A 17,677-nucleotide genomic window follows, 5' to 3' on the forward strand; every position below is an offset into this window, starting at 1 on the left:
TAGGCACCACTGCCTTGCAAACTCTCTCACTCAAAAATAGCCCTCTGAAGAAGCAAAATGTATCTAATTTATAAAATTTGAAAAGGTATGAAGCAGGGACGACCAAAGTTGCAGCCTTACAATCTGTTTCAACAGAAAGCATAATTTTTAAAAGCCCATTGTGGGATGCCACCGCTCTAGTAGAATGAGCTGTAATCCTTTCAGGAGCTGCTGTCCATCAGTCTCATAAGCCAAACGAATGATGCTTTTCAGCAAAAGGAAAGAGAAGCCGCCGTAGCCTTTTGACCCCATACGCTTTCCAGAATAGACAACAAACAAAGAAGATGTTTGACGAAAATCTTTGGTTGCCTGCCAAAAAAATCTCAATGCACGAACCTACCGTCCAAGTTGTGCAAACAGACCTTCCTTCTTACAAGAAGGATTAGGACACAGAGAAGGAACAACAATTCTTGATTGATATTCCGGTTAGTAACAACCTTAGGTAGGAACCCAGGCTTGGTACGCAAAACCACCTTATCAGCATGGAACACAAGATAAGGAGAGGTCACATTGTAATGCAGATAGTTCAGAAAACTCTTCGAGCTAAAGAGATAGCAACTAGGAAAAAAACTTTCCAAGATAAAAGAACTAAGTTTAGACTCCATGGCAGAGCAATAGGTTTAAACACAGGCTTAATTCTAACTAAAGCCTGACCAAAAGCCCGAACGTCTGGAACATCTGCCAGACGCTTGTGCAACAAAAATAAACAGAGCAGATATCTGTCCCTTTAGGGAAACTAGCTGATAATCCTTTCTCCAATCCCTCTTGGAGAAAAAGACGAAACCCTAGGAATCCTGATTTTACTCCTGGAGAAGCCTTTGGATTCGCACCAAAAAAGATATTTACGCCATATCTTATGATAAATTTTCCTGGTAACAGGCTTTCGAGCCTGGATCAAGGTATTTATGACTGACTCAGAGAAACCCCGCTTTGATAGAATCAAGCGTTCAATCTCCAATCAGTCAGTTGCAGAGAAATTAGATTTGGATGCTTGAATGGACCTTGAATCAGAAGGTCCTGTCTCAATGGCAGAGACCATGGTGGAAGGGATGACATGTCCACCAGGTCTGCATACCAAGTCCTGCGTGGCCACGCAGGCGCTATCAAAATCCACTGATGCTCTCACCTGTTTGATTCTGGCAATCAGACGTGGAAGGAGAGGGAAAGGTGGAAACGCATAAGCCAGGTTGAATGACCAGGGTACTGCTAGAGCATCTATCAGTACAGCCTGAGGATCCCTTGACCTGGAGCCATAACAAGGAAGTTTGGCGTTCTGACGAGACGCCATCAGATACATCTGGTGTGCCCCATAGCCGAACCAGCTGAGCAAACACCTCCGGATAGAGTTCCCACTCCCCCGGATGAAAAGTCTGACGACTTAGAAAATCTGCCTCCCAGTTCTCTACACCTGGGATATAGATCGCTGACAGATGGCAAGAGTGAGCCTCTGCCCATTGGATTATCCTTGAGACCTCTATCATCGCTAAGGAACTCTTTGTTCCGCCCTGATGATTGATATAAGCTACAGTCGTGATGTTGTCCGACTGAAACCTGATGAATCTGGCTGAAGCCTGCTGAGGCCATGCCTGGAGAGCCTTGAATATCGCTCTTAATTCCAGTATATTTATCGGTAGGAGAGCCTCCTCCCGAGTCCACAAACCCTGAGCTTTCAGGGAATTCCAGACTGCACCCCAGCCCAGAAGACTGGCGTCTGTTGTCACTATAACCCATTCTGGCCCGCGGAAACACATTCCCTGGGACAGATGATCCTGTGACAACCACCAAAGAAGAGAGTCTCTGTTCTCTTGATCCAGATTTATCTGAGGAGATAAATCCACATACTCCCCATTCCACTGATTGAGCAGGCATAGTTGCAGTGGTCTGAGATGCAAGTGAGCAAACGGAACTATGTCCATTGCCGCTACCATTAGTCTGATTACCTCCATACACTGAGCCACTGACGCCCGAGGAATGGAATGAAGAGCTCGGCAGGTGGACAAAAATCTTTGATTTCCTGACCCTCCGTCAGAAATATTTTCATGTCCACCGAGTCTATCAGAGTCCCTAAAAATGAAACTCTTGTGAGGGGGGAAAGAGAACTCTTTTTTTTACGTTCACTTTCCACCCGTGAGACCTTAGAAAGGCCAACACCAAGTCCGTTTGAGACTTGGCTAGTTGGAAGGACGACGCTTGAATTAGAATGTCGTCTAGATAAGGGGCCAATGCTATGCCCCGTGGCCTTAGAACTGCCAGAAGTGACCCTAGCACCTTCGTGAAGATTTGCGGTGCCATGGCCAACACGAAAGGAAAAGCCACAAACTGATAATGCTTGTCAGAAAGGCGAACCTGAGGAACTGGTGATGATCTTTGTGGATAGGAATGTGCAGATAGCATACCTTTAAGTCCACGGTGGTCATATATTGACTCTCCTGGATCAATGGTAAGATAGTCCGAATGGTCTCCATCTTGAAAGATGGAACTCTTAGGAATTGGTTTAGGATCTTGAGATCCAGAATTGGTCTGAAGGTTCCCTCCTTTTTTGGGAACTATAAACAGATTGGAGTAGAACCCCCTGCCCCTGTTCTGCTTTTGGAACTGGGCAATTACTCCCATGGTAAAAAGGTCTTCTACACAGCGTAAGAACGCCTCTCTTTTTCTCGGGTTTACAGACAATTGAGAAAGATGGAACCACCCCCCTTGGAGGGGAATCCTTGAAATCTAGAAGGTATCCCTGGGTTACAATTTCTTACTGCCCAGGAATCCTGAACGTCTCTTGCCCAGGCCTGAGCAAAGAGAGAGAGAGAGTCTGCCCCCTACTAGATCCAGTCCCGGATCGGGGGCTACCCCTTCATGCTGACTTAGTGGCAGCAGCAGGCTTTTTGGTCTGTTTACCCTTGTTCCAAACCTGATTAGGTCTCCAGGTTGGCTTAGATTGAGTAAAGTTCCCCTCTTGCTTTGCAGCAGGGGAAAAGGTAGAGGGACCACTCTGGAAGTTTCGAATGGAATGAAAATTATTTTGTTTGGTCCTTGTCTTATTTGACTTATCCTGAGGGAGGGTATGACCCTTCCCTCCAGTAATGTCTGAAATTATCTCTTTCAATGCACTTTCAATGCAGGCCCGAATAGGGTCTTACCTTTGAAAGGGATGAACAAAAGCTTAGATTTAGATGACACATCAGTTGACCAGGACTTAAGCCATAACGCTCTACGCGCTAAAACGGCAAAACCTGAATTCTTAGCCGCTAATTTAGCAAGATGAAAAGCGGCGTCTGTAATAAAAGAATTAGCCAACTTAACAGCCTTAATTCTGTCCAAAATATCATCTAGTGGGGTCTCCATCTGAAGAGCCACTTCTAGAGCCTCAAACCAAAAGACAGCTGCAGTGGTTACAGGAACAATGCATGCTATAGGTTGAAGAAGAAAACCTTGATGAACAAAAATTTTCTTTAGGAGACCCTCTAATTTTTTTTATCCATAGGATCGATGAAAGCACAACTGTCTTCAATAGGTATATTTGTACACTTAGCCAGGGTAGAAATAGCTCCCTCCACCTTAGGGACCGTCTGCCATGAGTCCTTTATGGTGTCAGAAATGGGAAACAATTTCTTAAAAACAGGAGGGGGAGAGAACAGAATACCTGGTTTATCCCACTCCTTAGTAACAATGTCCGAAATCCTCTTAGGGACCGGAAACACATCAGTGTAAACAGGAACCTCTAAATATTTGTCCATTTTACACAATTTCTCTGGAACTACAATAGGGTCACAATCATCCAGAGTAGCTAAAACCTCCCCGAGCAATAAGCGGAGGTGCTCTAGCTTAAATTTAAATGCCGTCATATCTGAATCTGTCTGAGGGAACTTCTTTCCTGAATCAGAAATCTCTCCCTCAGACAGCAAATCCCTCATCCCTACCTCAGAACATTGTGAGTGAATATCGGATATGGCTACTAAAGCGTCAGAAGGCTCAGCATTTGTTCTTAACCCAGAGCTACTGCGCTTCCATTGCAACCCAGGCAGCTTAGATAAAACCTCTGTGAGGGTAGTATTCATAACTGAAGCCATATCTTGCAAGGTGAAAGAATTAGACATGTTTAACAGACTAGTAATAAAGCAAGCAAGCTTGGAAAACACTTTATTTAATGAAAAAAAACACAATTTGCAAAAATGGTACTGTGCCTTTAAGAGAAAAAAAGGCATACACAAACAGCAAAACAGGTTAAAATTGCTTCATTTTTTCTGAAATTTTAACAGTGTACCCACTAAGCTTTAGAAGGATTGCACCACAAGTTAATAAGCAATAAACCCCCAAATGAAAAAAAACGGATTGAAATATGTCTAAAACCGGTTTAAATCTCCTAAAGCACCTTGCCACAGTTCTGCTGTGGCCCTACCTGCTCTTAGGAAGCGATAATATGGAGTTTAAAGCTTCAATTAGTCCCTCAGAAGACTATCAGGACCTCAGGAGAAGTTGCTTGCTGCTTGTAAATTTAGGCCCCGCCCACCTCACTCGATGTTGCTGGGGCCTACACAAAACTAACAAACCCTGCCTGAAAGCCATGTGGGTTATAAAGAACCCCAAAGAACCCTCAAGCAAATGTCCCATAAAACAGAAAACGTTACTCCCAGACACAAAAACGTTTGTCTCAAATTCACATAAACTGAGTGCCCACAAAAAAAATAACCCTTTATGCAAGCTAGTAAAAACCTCTGACAACACTAGGATTACTGCTTCCCCTAATGGGGACACTGTCAGCCTTTCTGAGTTAACACAGTCTCTGCAGAAAATATAACTGAACATACCTCATTGCTGTATAGCAAGAAACCGTTTCTCACACTGAAGTTTTCCTGTACTCCTCAGCTTATGTGGGAACAGCAGTGGACCTTAGTTACAAATGCTAAGATCATCATCCTAACAGGCAGAAATCTTCATCTATGTCCTGCCTGAGAGTAAATAGTACAACACCGGTACCATTTAAAAATAACAAACACTTGATTGAAGATAAAATAAAACTAACAGTTTAACACCTCTTCTCTTTACTCTTCCTGCTTAGAGCCAGCAAAGAGAATGACTGGGGGGTGGAGTTAAGAGGGGAGGTATATAGACAGCTCTGCTGTGGTGCTCTCTTTGCTACTTCCTGTCAGGAAGGACAATATCCCACAAGTTAGGATGAATCCATGGACTTGGTACATCATGCAAAAGAAAACAATTTGCAATACAGTTTTATGATTAATGTTGTCCCCTTTTCATGTAACTTAGCTCTGAATCTTCCCTAACTGCAAAACAATTCACTTTATATTAACTTAATACTAGCCTAGTTGTCTGCAGACACAAGCCAATATTTGGGTCCTCCAACTAAGGCAAGTGGTGGGTGGAGTTTGGCTATTAAAAACAATTGCAGCAAACCTGTGGTAAATCGATTATCAAAAAAAAAATCTACATTTCATTGTGAATGATACCCAATACCACATAATATGTGATTACTTAAAGGAATAATCTATAAATACGCACATTTTGATAAGGATATATTTTTAAAATACTTATATTAAAATTTAGGAAATGCATTTCTGCTATACCTACTTTAGTAATAGTATTTACTGTGCATGTATGTGGCCTGTGAAGAATACTTCTGTAAGTCATGTTCACTTGCATTTATAGTATACATCTTCTCAAAGAGCTGGCTGTAATGTGTATTGTTACCCTTCTATTTTGATATGGTCTAAAAATTATTACTGTTTTTTAATAAGAAAATCAACACCCTTTTCACCCAATTTGCAACATGTTTATGCTTCCATGCAACATGCTTCTGATCTGTACTCTAAATAAGCATGCATTTGCCAATGTGCTGCTGTAGACATGCCCCTGCAAATAATTTAGACAAATGTACTTGAACACCACAACCACCCAGACTCTCAGTTTAAAATATTCAGTGTTAAACGCTTTTGCATAAAATTAAATATAATTAAATAACTCCCTGGGGTAACGGATCATGGACTCTCACCACCTTAAGAAAAGATGGCCTGGTATTTTCATTATGTATTTTGTTTGCATTTTATTTAATTTAGATCTTAAAAGGGATATGAAACTTCAACATTTTGTTTAGTAATACAGACCGCTCGGTTTAAAAAAAAAAAGTTTCCAATTTACTTCTATTATCAAAATTGCCTTGTTCCCATGGTATTCTTTGTTTAAGAGATATCTAGGTAGGTGACTGCAGCACTACATGACAGAAAACAGTGCTGCCAACTACTGCTCTTGCAAATAGACAACATTCTTTCATAACTGCTGCCATATAGTGCTCCAGACACATACATGCAACTGCTTTTTAACAATAGATACCAAGAGAACAAAGAGAATTTGATAAGAGGTAAATTAGAAAGTTGTTTAAAATCGCATGTTCTATCTGAATCATAAAATAAAAATTTGGGGTTTTATGTCCCTTTAAGATATATTGGAAATCCACAAAGTGAAAAACACAACATTTCAGGGAAACCCCTCGAAACGTTGTGCGTTTCACTTTGTGGGTCCTAATAAGTCTTTTTACAGTGATTTTCTGTAATTTAATGCAACTATTAGATTTGTCTACAAACTAGTTTCTCAACCTGTGATACGTGTACCCCTGGGGGTCTTTGGGGCATTCACAGGGGGTACTCCAAGCATTGCCTTTCATTATAGTTTTTTTCTGGATGTAGCTATAGAAATATCACAGAAAGCTGTGTTTCTCATTTCTTCCCTCAAGCACTCATAAAACAGGACAGGTTGTATTTCCCTGCCTATGTTGATGCATTGGTTCACCACAAATTGGTAAAACCTAAGATTCTAGATAATTAGTGACATTATATTACTTACCTTATCATGCACTAAAGTGTCTGTAAGAGTTTATTTTCCTCTTTTTTAATGAAAAAGGCACAATAAAGGGACACTAAAGTCAACATTAGTTTTGTGATTCAGATAAAGCAATATACTTTTTACATGCACACTTTCTGAGGTTCCAGCTCCTAATGAACATGTGGAAAAGAGCACAGTATATAACTATATGCATTTTGTGATTGGCTGATGGCTGTCACATGATACAGAGAGGGAGAATTGGATTAACTTTGAAATTTGCCAGAAAATATTCTACTGCTAATTTCAAATTTAAATTAATTGCTTTTGTGTCTTTCATTATGTATTTGTCAATAATTAAATTTCTACTGTATTTAGTAGTCTTAATTGCATACATTTATTAATATGAATGGACTATCTGTGTTTATTATTCTCTGTCCTAATATTTCGAAAGAGTAAATTCTTAAAAACGTAAAACTAATATCCGATTCCTGTATATGTGTTTGGTTAATAAATCTTATACAAACTTGTGAAATCAAGTGATACACGTGATTTCCATTTTTGCTCAAGTGAAAGCTTCAGATCAATAATATTTGTGCCACAGTTGGGGTACTCAGGAAACAACTGTATGCCTGCACGGGTACTTGCTACAAAAAGGTTGAGTAACACTGGTCTACAAAAACATAATTTATGCTTACCTGATAAATTTATTTCTCTTGTAGTGTATCCAGTCCACGGATCATCCATTACTTGTGGGATATTCTCCTTCCCAACAGGAAGTTGCAAGAGGATCACCCACAGCAGAGCTGCTATATAGCTCCTCCCCTCACTGCCATATCCAGTCATTCGACCGAAACAAGACGAGAAAGGAGAAACCATAGGGTGCAGTGGTGACTGTAGTTTAATTAAAATTTAGACCGGCCTTAAAAGGACAGGGCGGGCCGTGGACTGGATACACTACAAGAGAAATAAATTTATCAGGTAAGCATAAATTATGTTTTCTCTTGTTAAGTGTATCCAGTCCATGGATCATCCATTACTTGTGGGATACCAATACCAAAGCTAAAGTACACGGATGATGGGAGGGACAAGGCAGGAACTTAAACGGAAGGAACCACTGCCTATAGAACCTTTCTCCCAAAAACAGCCTCTGAAGAAGCAAAAGTGTTAAATTTGTAAAATTCTGAAAAGGTGTGAAGCGAAGACCAAGTCGCAGCCTTGCAAATCTGTTCAACAGAGGCCTTATTTTTAAAGGCCCAGGTGGAAGCCACAGCTCTAGTAGAATGAGCTGTAATCCTTTCAGGGGGCTGCTGTCCAGCAGTCTCATAGGCTAAGTGTATTATGCTCCGAAGCCAAAAGGAGAGAGAGGTTGCCGAAGCTTTTTGACCTCTCCTCTGTCCAGAGTAAACAACAAACAGGGCAGATGTTTGACGAAAATCTTTAGTAGCCTGTAAGTAAAACTTCAAGGCACGGACTACGTCCAGATTATGCAAAAGACGTTCCTTCTTTGAAGAAGGATTAGGACACAATGATGGAACAACAATCTCTTGATTGATATTCCTGTTAGAAACCACCTTAGGTAAAAACCCAGGTTTGGTACGCAGAACTACCTTGTCTGAATGAAAAATCAGATAAGGAGAATCACAATGTAAGGCAGATAACTCAGAGACTCTTCAAGCCGAGGAAATAGCCATCAAAAAACAGAACTTTCCAAGATAAAAGTTTAATATCAATGGAATGAAGGGGTTCAAACGGAACTCCCTGAAGAACTTTAAGAACCAAGTTTAAGCTCCACGGGGGAGCAACAGTTTTAAACACAGGCTTAATCCTAACCAAAGCCTGACAAAATGCCTGGACGTCTGGAACTTCTGCCAGACGCTTGTGCAAAAAGAATAGACAGAGCAGAGATCTGTCCTTTTAAAGAACTAGCTGATAAGCCTTTGTCCAAACCCTCTTGGAGAAAGGACAATATCCTAGGAATCCCAACCTTACTCCATGAGTAACTCTTGGATTCACACCAATAAAGATATTTACGTCATATCTTATGGTAGATTTTCCTGGTAACAGGCTTTCGTGGCCTGTATTAAAGTATCAATGACTGACTCGGAGAAGCCACGCCTTGATAGAATCAAGCGTTCAATCTCCATGCAGTCAGTCTCAGAGAAAGTAGATTTGGATGATTGAAAGGACCTTGTATTAGAAGGTCCTGCCTCAGAGGCAGAGTCCTTGGTGGAAGAGATGACATGTCCACTAGGTCTGCATACCAGGTCCTGCGTGGCCACGCAGGCGCTATCAGAATGACAGATGCTCTCTCCTGTTTGATTTTGGCAATCAGTCGAGGGGGCAGAGGAAACGGTGGAAACACATAGGCCAGGTTGAAGAACCAAGGAGCTGCTAGAGCATCTATCAGCGTTGCTCCCGGGTCCCTGGACCCGTAACAAGGAAGCTTGGCGTTCTGGCGAGACGCCATGTGATCCAGTTCTGGTTTGCCCCAACGATGGACCAGTTGAGCAAACACCTCCGGATGGAGTTCCCACTCCCCCGGATGAAAAGTCTGACGAATTAGAAAATCCACCTCCCAGTTCTCTACGCCTGGGATGTGTATCGCTGACAGGTGGCAAGAGTGAGACTCTGCCCAGCGAATTATCTTTGAGACTTCTAACATCGCTAGGGAACCCCTGGTTCCCCCTTGATGGTTGATGTAAGCCACAGTCGTGATGTTGTCCGACTGAAATCTGATGAACCTCAGTGTTGCTAACTGAGGCCAAGCTAGAAGAGCATTGAATATTGCTCTTAACTCCAGAATATTTACTGGGAGGAGTTTCTCCTCCTGAGTCCACGATCCCTGAGCCTTCAGGGAGTTCCAGACTGCGCCCCAACCTAGAAGGCTGGCATCTGTTGTTACAATCGTCCAATCTGGCCTGCGAAAGGTCATACCCTTGGACAGATGGACCCGAGAAGCCACCAGAGATGAGAATCTCTGGTCTCTTGATCCAGATTTAGTAGAGGGGACAAATCTGAGTAATCCCCATTCCACTGACTTAGCATGCATAATTGCAGCGGTCTGAGATGCAGGCGCGCAAATGGCACTATGTCCATTGCCGCTACCATTAAGCCGATTACGTCCATGCACTGAGCCACTGACGGGCGTGGAATGGAATGAAGGACACGGCAAGCATTTAGAAGTTTTGATAACCTGGACTCCGTCAGGTAAATTTTCATCTCTACAGAATCTATAAGAGTCCCTAGTAAGGAGACTCTTGTGAGTGGTGATAGAGAACTCTTTTCCACGTTCACTTTCCACCCATGCGACCTCAGAAATGCCAGAACTATCTCTGTATGAGACTTGGCAATTTGAAAGCTTGACGCCTGTATCAGGATGTCATCTAGATACGGAGCCACCGCTATGCCTCGCGATCTTAGAACCGCCAGAAGTGAGCCCAGAACCTTTGTAAAAATTCTCGGGGCAGTGGCCAACCCGAAGGGAAGAGCTACAAATTGGTAATGCCTGTCTAGAAAGGCAAACCTTAGGAACCGATGATGATCTTTGTGAATCGGTATGTGAAGGTAGGCATCCTTTAAGTCCACTGTGGTCATGTACTGACCCTCTTGGATCATGGGTAGGATGGTCCGAATAGTTTCCATTTTGAATGATGGAACTATGAGGAATTTGTTTAAGATCTTTAGATCCTAGATTGGTCTGAAGGTTCCCTCTTTCTTGGGAACCACAAACAGATTTGAATAAAATCCCTGTCCTTGTTCCGTCCACGGAACTGGATGGATCACTCCCATTACTAGGAGGTCTTGCACACAGCTTAGGAATGCCTCTTTCTTTATCTGGTTTGATGATAACCTTGAAAGATGAAATCTCCCTTGTGGAGGAGAAGCTTTGAAGTCCAGAAGAAATCCCTGAGATATGATCTCCAACGCCCAGGGATCCTGAACATCTCTTGCCCACGCCTGGGCGAAGAGAGAAAGTCTGCCCCCCACTAGATCCGTTTCCAGATAGGGGGCCATTCCTTCATGCTGTCATGGGGGTAGCAGCAGGCTTCCTGGCCTGCTTGCCCTTGTTCCAGGACTGGTTAGGTTTCCAGGCCTGTCTGGAATGAGCAACAGTTCCCTCTTGTTTGAAGCGGAGGAAGTTGATGCTGCTCCTGCCTTGAAATTTCGAAAAGCACGTAAATTAGACTGTTTGGCCTTTGATTTGGCCCTGTCCTGAGGAAGGGTATGACCCTTGCCTCCAGTAATGTCAGCAATAATTTCCTTCAAGCCAGGCCCGAATACGGTCTGCCCCTTGAAAGGAATGTTGAGTAATTTAGACTTTGAAGTCACGTCAGCTGACCAGGATTTAAGCCATAGCGCCCTACGCGCCTGGATGGCAAATCCGGAATTCTTAGCCGTTAGTCAAATGAACAATGGCATCAGAAACAAATGAATTAGCTAGCTTAAGCGTTCTAAGCTTGTCAATAATTTCATTCAATGGAGCTGTCCGGATGGCCTCTTCCAGGGCCTCAAACCAGAATGCCGCCGCAGCAGTGACAGGCGCAATGCATGCAAGGGGCTGTAAAATAAAATCTTGTTGAATAAACATTTTCTTAAGGTAACCCTCCAATTTTTTATCCATTGGATCTGAAAAAGCACAACTGTCCTCAACCGGGATAGTGGTACGCTTTGCTAAAGTAGAAACTGCTCCCTCCACCTTAGGGACCGTCTGCCATAAGTCCCGTGTAGTGGCGTCTATTGGAAACATTTTTCTAAATATAGGAGGTGGGGAAAAGGGCACACCGGGTCTATCCAACTCCTTGCTAATAATTTCTGTAAGCCTTTTAGGTATAGGAAAAACGTCAGTACACACCGGCACCGCATAGTATCTATCCAGCCTACACAATTTCTCTGGAATTGCAACTGTGCTACAGTCATTCAGAGCAACTAATACCTCCCCAAACCTCCCCAAGCAATACACGGAGGTTCTCAAGCTTAAATTTAAAATTAGAAATCTCTGAATCAGGTTTCCCCGAGTCAGAGATGTCACCCACAGACTGAAGCTCTCCGTCCTCATGTTCTGCATACTGTGACGCAGTATCAGACATGGCTCTAACAGCATTTGCGCGCTCTGTATCTCTCCTAACCCCAGAGCAATCGCGCTTGCCTCTTAATTCAGGCAATCTAGATAATACCTCTGACAGGGTATTATTCATGATTGCAGCCATGTCCTGCAAGGTAATCGCTATGGGCGTCCCTGATGTAATTGGCGCCATATTAGCTTGCGTCCCCTGAGCGGGAGGCGAAGGGTCTGACACGTGGGGAGAGTAAGTCGGCATAACTTCCCCCTCGACAGAACCCTCTGGTGATAATTCTTTTATAGATAAAGACTGATCTTTACTGTTTAAGGTGAAATCAATACATTTAGTACACATTCTCCTATGGGGCTCCACCATGGCTTTCAAACATAATGAACAAGTAGGTTCCTCTGTGTCAGACATGTTTAAACAGACTAGCAATGAGACTAGCAAGCTTGGAAAACACTTTAAAACAAGTTTACAAGCAATATAAAAAACGTTACAATATAAAAAACGTTTTCCCAAATTTTGAAATAACAGTGAAAAAATGCAGTTACACTAACGAAATTTTTACAGTGTATGTAATAAGTTAGCAGAGCATTGCACCCACTTGCAAATGGATGATTAACCCCTTAATACCAAAAACGGAATAACAAATGACAAAAACGTTTTTTAAACAGTCACAACTGCCACAGCTCTACTGTTGCTTTTTACCTCCCTCAATACGACTTTTGAAGCCTTTTGAGCCCTCCAGAGAAGTCCTGGATCATGCAGGAAGAAGCTGGATGTCTGTGTCTGTAATTTTTGCTGTGCAAAAAAACGCCAAAATAGGCCCCTCCCACTCATATTACAACAGTGGGAAGGCTCAGGGAACTGTTTCTAGGCAAAATTCAAGCCAGCCATGTGGAAAAAACTAGGCCCCAATAAGTTTTATCACCAAACATATGTAAAAAACGATTAAACATGCCAGCAAACGTTTTAAAATACACTTTTATAAGTATATGTATCTCTATTAATAAGCCTGATACCAGTCGCTATCACTGCATTTAAGGCTTTACTTACATTACTTCGGTATCAGCAGCATTTTCTAGCAAATTCCATCCCTAGAAAAATATTTTAACTGCACATACCTTATTGCAGGAAAACCTGCACGCTATTCCCCCTCTGAAGTTACCTCACTCCTCAGAATATGTGAGAACAGCAAAGGATCTTAGTTACTTCTGCTAAGATCATAGAAAACGCAGGCAGATTCTTCTTCTAAATACTGCCTGAGATAAACAGTACACTCCGGTACCATTTAAAAATAAACTTTTGATTGAAGAAATAAACTAAGTATAAAACACCACAGTCCTCTTACGACCTCCATCTTAGTTGAGAGTTGCAAGAGAATGACTGGATATGGCAGTGAGGGGAGGAGCTATATAGCAGCTCTGCTGTGGGTGATCCTCTTGCAACTTCCTGTTGGGAAGGAGAATATCCCACAAGTAATGGATGATCCGTGGACTGGATACACTTAACAAGAGAAATAGTGTTTGTACTAGATTGTTTTGTTACTGCTGCATTTTGTGTTAGTGACACACCTTTTTTCTTGAATGACATTTATTGATCTATTTATTTTTCCAGCTTACTTATTTAATATTCATAATAGCCCACTTAAATTCACTTCAAGACAAAATACCTTGGCAAATGTAGACCCTTTTCCTTCAGTCTGAATGGTGATGGTTTGGGTTCTGCGCTGTAGGATTTGATCAATATCTTCCTCACAGAATTTAGAGCCTTCATCTTCTTCATCCATCAATGCCCCATATGCTCCTTTGCGAAGGAGATCCTCTACTTCAATCTTGGAAAGAGGCTGGACCTGGGGCAAGGTAACAAAAATGATAATTAGAACCAGGAAACAAAAAGGACATTAACCATTTTGATTACCGGTACGTAGTATTATTATTATAAGGGTAAAGGGATATTATACCCTAATGTTGAAGCATATGAAAGTGAAGCGGCATAGCTGTAAAAAGCCGACTAGAAAATACCACCTAATCCTCTCTATGTAAAAAAGGAAGATATTTTACATCAAATTTCCTAAGTATTCACACTCCACTGTAAAGTGACTTTAAGCAGCCAGTCAGGATACTTGTCCCAGGACTTTCAAGGGAGTGTGCATCTGGCATGTGCAGGCACAGACATGTTATTTTCCTATTCAGTTATAGTAAGGTCTGTAAAATCTCATGAGATCACAGCAAAGACAAAGCGTTACCTCAGCAGTGCTAATGCTGATTGGCTATTATCTTTTTGTTTCGTTTTTAACTTGCAGCTGGACAGCAGCTGAAGTATAAGTGTTTACACAAAACTTACTCTGGTCAGCTGAAGAAATTTTTAGGTAAAATATCTTCCTTTATTACATAGAGTTGCTCAAGTGATATTTTCTCAACAGCTTATTACAGTTACGCTGCATCACTTTTAATTAATTTAGCATGAATATTATTGAGTATTATGAGATTCACATGACAAAGAAAACAATTTGGAAATCGTTCAAGGAACCTTCCAAGAAAAAATGCAAATAGCATAGCCCTCTGATAGAGAAAAAAATCAAGAGGCAAACATAAATGGGGTATTGAAATAATGAAAAAGTTTGTGCCAAGTATGACGCACAACGTAACTAAACTTTTTTGGCGCCAAAAAATAACCGGAAATGACACACTCGCGTCACTAATGACGCAACCGTGTGAAAGGTCTCAGCGTCAAGTATGACACCGGAAATTACGAACTTGCGTCATAGACGTACTTTTTCGGGCCAAAAAATTTTTCGCGCCGAAAATGACGCAATAAAGTTTAGCATTTGTCGCACCCGCGGGCCTAATACCGCCCGCAATTTGTAAGAAGTAGTCAATTTGAAAAAAAGACTAAACCCCAGGTAAGAAATAAATTTCATTTTTAAAAGATGTTTATATTCCCCAAATATGAAACTGACAGTCTGCAGAAGGAAATACATGGACCTGACTCATGGCAAATATAAGTACAATACATACATTTAGAACTTTATATAAATGCATAAAGTGCCAAACCATAGCTGAGGTGTCTTAAGTAATAAAAAACATACTTACCAAAAAGACACCCATCCACATATAGCAGATAGCCAAACCCGTACTAAAACAGTTATTAGTAGAGGTAATGGTAAATTGAGAGTATATCGTCGATCTGAAAAGGGAGGTAGGAGATGAATCTCTACGACCGATAACAGAGAACTTATGAAAAAGACCCCCGTTAGGGAAATCATCGTATTCAAAAAGTGATACTCCCTACACGTCCCTCTGACATTCACTGTACTCTGAGAGGAATCGGGCTTCAACAATGCTGAGAAGCGCATATCAACGTAGAAATCTTAGCACAAACTTACTTCACCACCTCCATAGGAGGCAAAGTTTGTAAAAACTGAATTGTGGGTGTGGTGAGGGGTGTATTTATAGGCATTTTGAGGTTTGGGAAACTTTGCCCCTCCTGGAAGGATTGTATATCCCATATGTCACTAGCTCATGGACTCTTGCCAATTACATGAAAGAAAAAACGATTCAAATATGCTATACAGAGTTCATACAACTTTACCTTATCCACAAAAGAAATTTCACCCAGTTAAACACAATGGGACTTAAGATCTTTAACTACTAACATCCAAACAATACAATTCTAACAGTGCTTAGTAAACAATAGGACAGTCTATATACTCTAATTTAAACACTAGAAGTTATATATATTATTTGTGCCAACAATCAAACTCTGAGTTATAACTCTATATTTGCACAGATAAAACAATTTAGCATCAAGGATATATGTTTAACAATATACAGACTGAATATAAGCTAAAATATACACTTCTCTTTAAATCTATTAAATACAAATTGACTATGTTCTTACCAATAACCTTTGTTTCAAGTTTTAAAAATTAGAACAATTATACTTCACCAATTTGAACCAATTCGTAGCGGTCTTTAGGTCATCTCATTTGAAGGAAAGTTATTGCATATATCAAGGTAAGTTTTCAGCTTCTTGCTTAGTGAAAAGTGTTCCCAGGTATCGCAGTCAAAATCAATTCTTAGTCTCAGCAAGTCACAAAAAAACTGTCTCCTTTCTGCATTGACTACTCCTTTTATATAATCATTGATGACCTGTTTCGTTCACGCCCTTGTGCTTTTCCCTTCTCATTGGATAATTGGTTTAGTATATATTGTTGCTATGGAAACGCATCTTTTAACAGTTAAATCCATTAACTGTCATACTGGGTTTTGGCCCTCGGGTGGCAGCATGACAACACAAACAGATTCACATTTAACCATTTCTAGACAGTGAAAGAAAATATTTCTTTAAAATGTGTAATAAATGCCATAATTTTCTTACATTAATAAGTTATATGTTTATATGTACTGTATTATATCACATTTTTTATTCTGATCAATTTGAGATGAAACACAGTATGCCCTCAACACCATACCATATCAAAACAACTATACTGCTAATTATTCCAAAACTAATAGCATTTATACATCTGTTATATTTTCAGAGCTGTGTTTAAACTTTCACAAACATCTAGTATATAATCATATGACATGATTCAGATATCCCATGCAGGCAATCCTGCCTGGTAACCTCTAGCCCCATCTGAAAAATAGAAAAATTATGTTATATATAATTAAACAATGGGATTATTACAGTTTCCATTCAATTTATTACAGGTTTGAATCTATTTTTCATATATCTATTCACTGCAACAATTATTTATATAACATATATATACCTATATGGGTTATTTGAATTATTTCCAACATACATGAGAAACTGGCATTGTTCCTTTTGCAAAATGTATCTATTTTTATTTATGCCATACAGGGACTTGTAAATGCTAATTTGTCTACTCTCAGCACATGGAAAAACTTAATTGGAGATAATTTACACATGGTCTCTGTTTGTTAACTTGGATTTTGCCCTCCTGCAGTGCTGCTGGCTTCAAAGACTATGTTATCTTAAGCCATAAAAACTCTGTATATAGTTAAGTGAACATTTCTTCATTCAGCTGAAACTATTTGGCAAGGGGGGTTTGTTTTATATTAGAATAGAACTGTTATCTTCAGAATTTATGAGATGGCTTCAGAGCAGAAATAGGGGTCAGCGATCATCTGATAGGGATTTTAAATTCACGCCTCAGTGGGCTATCCTTGGAAACAGATGTGAAATATATAGAATATACAGATGATTATCTTTGAGGTAATTGTTTTTTCTCTGGAATGGTTGTTTTAATTAAGTACACCAAATGTTCTATCGTCCTCACTAGTGTGTTTAGAATAGCTTTGCATACTAAGTGGGGGGGAGAATTAAACATGAGTGCAATCAGTTTTTCTGAATGAAATGAATCATTTGTTACTGACTAGCCAAATATAGGATCAATACATAATATATAGATATATATATATATAATTTTTACTTATACCTTGACAGTGAGATCGCAGGAAAGATAACAACATTTCAGTGTGGGATCTTGCTTGTTGAAAGGATGGCGCCTGAACCAGAATGTCGTCCAGATAAGGCGCCACTGCAATGCCCCGCAATTGGGCACCGCCAACAGAGATCCCAGAACCTTTGAGAAAATTCTGGGAGCTGTGGCAAGGCCGAATGGAAAAGCCACGAATTGGAAGTGTTTGTCTAGAAATGCAAACCTTAGAAACTTGTGATGGTCCCTGTGGATGGGGACATTCAGGTACGCGTCC

General features: G+C 40.7%; 1 protein-coding gene across 3 annotated transcripts in view; it reads right to left on the reverse strand.

The window, feature by feature from the left end:
* CHD6 (chromodomain helicase DNA binding protein 6) overlaps positions 1–17,677 on the reverse strand; it is a 1,034,665-nt gene that overhangs the window by 359,244 nt on the left and 657,744 nt on the right. For all 3 annotated transcript variants that reach the window (XM_053712106.1, XM_053712055.1, XM_053712147.1), the window contains one exon: positions 13,603–13,782. In XM_053712106.1, the coding sequence (XP_053568081.1) occupies positions 13,603–13,782 (180 nt within the window). The remainder of the gene's footprint in view (positions 1–13,602; positions 13,783–17,677) is intronic.

This window comes from Bombina bombina, chromosome 1 (genome assembly GCF_027579735.1).
Source record: "Bombina bombina isolate aBomBom1 chromosome 1, aBomBom1.pri, whole genome shotgun sequence".
NCBI classification, from domain to species: Eukaryota; Metazoa; Chordata; class Amphibia; order Anura; family Bombinatoridae; genus Bombina; species Bombina bombina.